The following is a 7,444-nucleotide window of genomic DNA, read 5'->3' on the forward strand; positions in this document are numbered from 1 at the left end:
TTTTATATTGGTCGACTTTTTTTTCTCGGGAAAAAAAAAAATAAGAACAAAAATGAAAAACTTCCATACCATGATTTCGTTCCCTGGACGTCCCGTTTTGTTCAAGCGCATGTAACCGCATAATTGAATCCACTATGTCTCTGGGCTCTCGCTTGACATGCTGTTTTAATCTTGGTTGTGATTTTAGTGGGTTAGACCGCTCAGGATATAGTTCAAGACAATAATGTGATTTAATTCGGAGTTCGGATTGCTCCACTAGAAATTACGGAATACGGCGTAACTCTTTTCGTTTTAAGTATATCTACGAGCTTTGCTAATCACCAGTCGTCACTAGATTTCAATGTTGCCATCGTCTGGCAACAATCTATAAGAATTGTCAGCAGCATTTGCCATCATGTTCGCGGCCAAGGGCGAGGGATTGCCGCCACCTTATGAGGTCGAGGCATATGCATATCGCCGACCACTGTTCCACGGACCTTTCCGTCGCGTGTCCTTGAAAAAGACGCTGTCCACTTTGTGCATCCTGTCCTTGGTCTCGTGTGTCTGTTTCATGGCTGGAAGAGCAAGTCGATCCACAGTTGCCACATCTGATGCTTATGCCGCGAGCGCGATTAGAGAATTCGAGGCGTCTCTCGGCCGGTGCGCAACGCGCAACCATGTCCCGCCCGTGGAGTCGCCCGACTCGCGAACTCGCAATCCGAGATGGAATCAGGCGCGCGGCCAGAAGGAGACGATCGCGCTGCGTAATGTGTCCTTGTTCGATGGGGAAACATATTCACCAACGCCAGTGGATATAGTCTTCTCAGAGGGTCTGGTGCTGTCCGTGTCCGTAGCCTCGGCAGCCCAATCGATACTCAAAAGTGGCGTCGAGTATAATCTCAACGGACGTTTTGTGACGCCTGGGTTGGTGGACATGCATTCGCATCACTTGGCCATGGCTTGGCCAGGCTCAGAAGCTTTAAATGACGTGAACGGTATGTTTCTGCAGTACCAACAAAACGCACGCATCGCTGACCACATCCGTACATGTACAGAGATGAATCCTCTCTATGGGCCTCTGACTCCATTCCTCCGAGTGATTGAGTCACTAAAAGCATATGATCCAGCCACCAGAGTGATTGCTTCTGGTGGAATCACATCTAGTCTCATCATTCCGGGGTCCGCAAACATCATTGGTGGAGAGGGAACTGTCGTGAAAAACATTGTCAGGTCTGGAGAGACCGGCGAATACGTAGTGGAAGAAATGCTACTCGAGCACGGCATTCCCAGCCAGGACCGTCACCGCTACATGAAGTTCGCATGCGGAGAGAACCCCAAGCGAGTCTACGGCCATACACGAATGGGCAACGCCTATGTGCTCCGGCATCATCTGACGCGGGCGAAAGAGCTGATGGACAAGCAGGATTCATGGTGCAATATTGCTGCGCAACTTCAGACCAATGCAGCACGAGGCCAATTTGTTGAGCAAAAGGGCGGGTATCCCGAGCAGCTCGAACTAGAGTCAACAATTGCTCTGATCCGTGGACAGGTGGCCATGAACAACCATTGCTACGAGCCAGAGGATCTCGAGACCATGCTCGGTGTGATGAGAGAATTTGGTATCCGGGTCAGGGCATTCCATCATGCCATCGAGGCATGGCAAGTCCCGGAAATGATCAAAGCATACGGCGGGTGAGTACACCCACAACAACAGCAGCCACCTACCGCTTAACTCACGCCAAAAACTCGTAGGAACATTACGATTGCCACCTTTGCCGAGGCCTCCCTCTACAAATACGAGGCATACCACCCGAGTCTGTATGCCGGGGCCATCTTGGACGCTCATGGTTTGCCCGTTGCGTACAAATCCGTACGTACTCCAGGATCGAGCACTGGAATGAATGCATTACTGAACCTGACAGGACCATGCTGAGGAGTCAACCAATGCTAAATATGTCATGTTTGTCTCTCGCCAGATGATGAACTGGGTGGCTGTCCAGGACTGACACAAAACAGGTCACAAGCCGCCGCAGGACACGCATTCCACCTCCCGGCCGAGAAGGCTTTACAGGCCGTGACTTCGATTCCAGCGGCAGCTCTGGATTTGTCCCACCGCATCGGCTATGTTCGTGCAGGTTACGATGCGGATATCGTCGTTGTAAGTATCGCCGTCGACTAATGGAGGTTTACATAGACTAGAAATCATGGTTCATCATGGGTCAAGAAATGCTCGTGAAGAGGCGAATAAGAGTACTAACACGGCTTGCACAGTGGGACGCTCACCCTCTCTCAATCGGTGCCACGCCCCAGCAAGTCTTCATTGACGGTGTGGCAACTCTGGACTCGAAGATGGTGCAGTCGTCCACGGGGTCATCAATGGAGACGGCGACTACCCCCGATACGACCTTGGATGCGCCCGTGATGCGTGTGAGGCAGGCAATAACGACTGCAAACGACTTCTGCGCCCTAGCGAAGCGACACGGCCAAAGTTTTATCGTGCATGGAATCCGAAAGTCATTTCTGGACAATCACCCGCACCATGTCGGCTCCATCTCCACGGCTGGTACCGAGAATATGACTCTCGTTATCGACAATGGGCAAGTAGCATGTCTAGACAGTCGAGAGGCTTGTCACGACGTAATCATGGCCGCTGGAAATGAGAATGCCACCCAACTGACGCTACAGAACGGCCATTTATTGCCTGGCCTCACTGCAGTAACGGACAGCCTTGGTATCAAGGAGATATTCATGGCTGAAGAGACGGGCAACGGCGTTTCCGAAACAGAAAATGTAAAAGACCCCACATCTATTGACTACGCCAAGTATGGTTTGTATCTGGACGGCAAGGCATTTTCTCGGGCACGTCTAGGCGGTGTCACGAGAGCTATCACGCCGCCCGAAGCACCAGCCGGGCTGGTTCAGGGTGTCTCGGCTGCTATTCGAACCTCGGGAACCAAAAGCATTCTAGACGGTGGAGTCATCATGGACGAGGTCGGCCTTCACGTACGCCTTGACCAGAGCAGCAGAGATGTGGGCAGCATCAGCATGGCGATCAAGACGCTCCGGGCTATACTGAGCGACAACCACGGCAAAGGGAACGAGAGTGCATTCGGCCTGGTGGCGGATGGACACCTCCCCTTGATCATAAGTGTGGAGAGCTCAGTAATACCCCCCCTGTCGACACTTTACATTTGGAGAGCTAACCAGATGGACTAGGCACACACTCAACAGATTATATCACTCAAGAAGGACTATCAAGATGTCTACATTGTCATCAACGATGGCCACGGGGCGCCAATTGTGAGTACAATGCAGCCGCATTCCGCGAAATGGAAAAGCGCTTCTGGAATGAGGCGTTCTGACCATGTTGGCTAGGTGGCCGAAGAACTCGCTGCTGCGGGCATTCCCGTGATTCTCAGTGCTACACGCCCCGGCCCGACAAGCTGGGACAGGAGAGACGTCTTCGTCGGACCTCCGCTCACCCGAAGCCCTGCCAGCGTTCTTAGCGAGGCTGGCGTAGAATTTGCCATATCTGTTGCAGCCGAGAGTAAGAGTGAACCCCCCAAGACCTTTAAGGCATGATTTGTACTGACGCTGATACTACTCGTGCAAAGTACCGGTGGGAGACTCACGTATCCACGACCTAGCTTTGGAAGCCTCCTGGGCAGCCAAGTATGCCGGACTCAACGAGCGTGAGGCTATTCAACTCGTTTCGAAGAAAGTCGAGGACATCCTCAGGCTAAAGCCCAGCAAGGACGTGGTCTTGTGGGAGAATAATCCCCTGCAATGGGGCGCATCCGTAGTTCTCTCTTTTGAAGAGACCGAGGGGGGGGAATTGGAGGTGGGCGCTTGTTGGCCTGATGAAAATGTGGAATAGACACTATAGGCATCAGTGAGGGCTGTATTTTGTGTTAGATTCATACATTTCCTTCGGCTTAGACGTAAACAGAAGCAAGGAGAGACCGTAAGTAATTTCAACCACAATGACTACTCGACACGTGCTCCAAAAGATGGTGAATAGATATCCATTCATCTCAACCACCATCGTTTGAGGCCTTGAAGACAATCAGTGTAGTGTAGAGGAAGTTTTCATTTTGCACAATTCGGGCTTTTCGTAAACCAGATGCTTTTTAGTATGTTACAGTCAGGCAGTCCACCTCTCCGCGTTCAAAGTCCAGACGCGATATGGCCATTCGAGTGAAATAATCTCACCATGGCGTTTCGACATGTAGCGTATGGTATCAAATTGATCAAGACACTCAAAATTTATATCACATTCCATGAGACTCAGCTGCAGCATGCGCTGGTGTTTGTGGCGATGTTTGCCGCCGCAGTCCAAATAACATCATTGCTCCGTCATGGGGGGTGCTACAGAGAGTTGCTCGAAGAGAGACTTCAGCGTATTGCAGCAGCCAATTTGATCATGCATTCCCTCAAGAGAGCCGAGCGTCGCAACTGGCCCAGTTAGATGCGGCAAATCGACACAAGTAAAATGTGGCACAATATGACAGCGCAGCTATGCATATAATTATGGCACTCTGCCAGCTCTCTGCACTCGCACCCCGGCATATACCCAACCATGTAAGCGGCTTTGTTGCCACGACATATGTGCATAATAACCCGGCATGATCTTGCTTTCTTTGTGGATATATATGGTGTGGTTATAATTGATAAAGCATGTGGAATGCTGAATGTGAATAGTCGGCGGGGATGCACCCAGCCACATAAATAGCCTGTAACGAGAGAAGAAAGGGACACGGCATGTCTATACTCGTACATACTAGGTAGGTATGTAGTATTGTGCATACATACATACATACATACATACATACATACATACATACATACATACATACATACATACATACAAACATAACATACATAGCTATCGGGAGTTTACAAATTGAGGTCCCGGCTTCTTGGTCCGACCAGGCCAGGTCCGGTTTATTGCGATAGCACAGCCAAGTAAACATACTATATTATTTCCTTCTTCTTCTTTTGGGCCGTCACTAGGAAAAGAGAGGCATAAATCTATATATAATTAGTCTGCCGCCTTGATTAGCCACGTTGGAATTGCATGGACATTAGGCCATGTTTTGAGCCTAACCGTGATGTTCCGTGGGGAGTCGTTTACCAGCGGCGGCTCCTCTCGGATCTACTAATAAAGGATCAACGTTGCGCTAGGCGTTTGGTGTGTTTCGCTCCATGAGCCCTCTTAAAGTCCGTCGACCACCCTGGTAATTTCCTTTGGGGCCATGAATCTTGCCAGTGAATGAATCGTCATGCAGGAGTAATGCAAACGAGAGTTTCCGTTTCTCATTTTTCTTTTTCTTTTTTTACTGTCCTTTTCCTTAACCCCCCCCCCCCCCCCCCCTCCTTGCTCACATTTCCTGTACGCCGACTTGTCGGAATCCTGCGAGCGACCACATGGGTCGTTTTAGGGCTTGCAGGGGGTGGGGGGAAACTTTGGGACGGTTGTCGTGTTTCTTTGGTTGACAGTCCGAGGCCAAGACCTGTAAGCTGAAAATATTTGCAGGCCCCTCACACTTTGCCTTGGGGCAACAAAAGCCTGCTCTGTATCAATAATACTAGTAGAGACAAAGAAAAGCCCTTTTGACCGTCTTGATACATTGGGCGTCCCTGACGGGGTCCAAGGGGAAAAAAAAAAGATGAAAATAGTAAATAAGCACCTGATGAATATAGTGCCACTTACAAAGATGAAGAAGGGCTCCCTACACCACCCAAACCACCAAAGAACCACCCACTTGGATGGTGCCAACACGCAATTTTTAGGATGCCGTCTGCACATTCTGTTCAGCGTCTCAGGCAAAAGAAAGAAAGAAAGAAAGAAAGAAAGAAAAAAGCCACAATGCTAGCGTTACAGCCGGTGACCTTGGCGCCTCTCGGCTCTGCTTCCTTGTCGACATCTGATTCGACCCGGCGGGTAAACGAATCGTCCAAGGATGGTTGGATGGAAACACGACGGAACGAGCGGTTACTGGGATTGGGTGAATGGATGACCCCCTTCCCCCCTCCCAACTCCCCTCCTAAATGCTAGGACAAATCTCGTTCCTGGCGTTCCTGGATCGTCCGGAATCCTAGGGCGTTCCGGAAGGCGGGATGGCTGTTTAATTCTTCTGGGATGCAAATCCACCTGTATCTGTCTATCTATCTATCTACCTACATTAAGGTATGTACCTAGTCTAGCTCAGGAACAAGAATTCGATCCCTGGTCTCTCTCCCCGTCTCTCCCCCTCCCCCATCTTTAATCAAACCACATTTGCTTCTTTCGTCCAGTTCAGCAGAGTAGCATAACTTTTTTGGTGCCTCGGAGTTTTTCATGTAATGACCAACAGTTAGTCTGTTGAACAATCAAGAAATGTGTATGGTTTATCCAGCCACCCCAAGGTATGCATCTGACCAGGCGCCCGAGATATGCATACAAAGATTCACTGTGTAACGTATGCATTCAGGTTCGAACAATACATACTACAATGTCCAGCGGCGCGGTACTGGTGCGCGCCAAAAAAAAAAAAAAAAAAAAAAACCAAACAAAAAAACCATTTGTCAGGCACGAATAACATTGAAAAATGCCCCCAATCCGCAAGTGAATTAATTTGTACTCGGAATCAAGGGAGACTGGCAGCCCAAGAGTCGAGTGCCGGGCCACACCAACTAAACTCGACCAAGGCCTACACATCCTCTTTATTTGTTTTTTTTTTATCCCTCACTCACCCTCTCTTTGCTTCAAGAGTTGTGTGTGCTAATGTGTGTGTGTGTGTGTGTGTGTGTGACGAGCGCGAGCATGGGGGTTGCATTGCATGTGTGTGGCTATATCTAGGCCAGTAGTAGTGTACACTCCTTACCTACACTAGGTAAGGTGGGTGATGCTTGTCCAAGGGGGCTTACATTCCAAGTATTGTCCTGCCCTGTTATCAACTCTGTACACTACATACACAAGCAAGCTGCTGTTGTACTTCGTGCACATCCAACCATACCCAGTTTGCATATGTGTAGGTTCGTATTACCCTGACGTATGGTCCTGATTGCTCCTCAGCTCCACAGTATAAGCTGAAGTTGACAGGGATCGATATAGTTATGTGGACCTACATGGTATACCTGATGGTTCTAGGCTCGAGAGATCAGCTTGGACCGCGGGCGCTTCGACAATGAAGGGAAAACCCTCGTTTGTACATATTGCCGCTCAGTGCCCATCTCCTGCTCGCCTTGTTCACCACTCCTTGTTGTCTCCTCTTGTTGCTATACAATCCTTCTCCCGGTTGAGTCCGTCCCATCTTTGTTTGCTTGCTTCATTCATTTCTCGCCTTGACAGGTCTCGTGGGCTTGACACTCTTGTCATTCAACTCCTCCAATCGTCATTCCCTGATTGCTCACGCTCCGAGTCAAAAAAAAAATATCAAACTGGTGTTTTGATTTCACCCATATACACAACTCTCTCTCTCTC

General features: G+C 49.5%; 1 protein-coding gene across 1 annotated transcript; it reads left to right on the forward strand.

Annotated features, from left to right (window-relative positions):
• Positions 1-394: 394 nt before the first annotated feature.
• Positions 395-3,856, forward strand: PFICI_13016 (uncharacterized protein; the record flags this gene model as incomplete). Its single annotated transcript, XM_007841597.1, has 9 exons — positions 395-974; positions 1,035-1,671; positions 1,732-1,849; positions 1,902-1,939; positions 1,996-2,137; positions 2,251-3,141; positions 3,196-3,279; positions 3,355-3,526; positions 3,594-3,856. The coding sequence occupies 9 exons, from the start codon at positions 395-397 to the stop codon at positions 3,854-3,856; spliced, it is 2,925 nt and encodes a 974-aa protein (XP_007839788.1).
• Positions 3,857-7,444: the final 3,588 nt, after the last annotated feature.

The sequence above is a fragment of the Pestalotiopsis fici genome (genome assembly GCF_000516985.1).
Source record: "Pestalotiopsis fici W106-1 unplaced genomic scaffold PFICI_Scf_10, whole genome shotgun sequence".
In the NCBI taxonomy this organism is placed as follows: Eukaryota; Fungi; Ascomycota; class Sordariomycetes; order Amphisphaeriales; family Sporocadaceae; genus Pestalotiopsis; species Pestalotiopsis fici.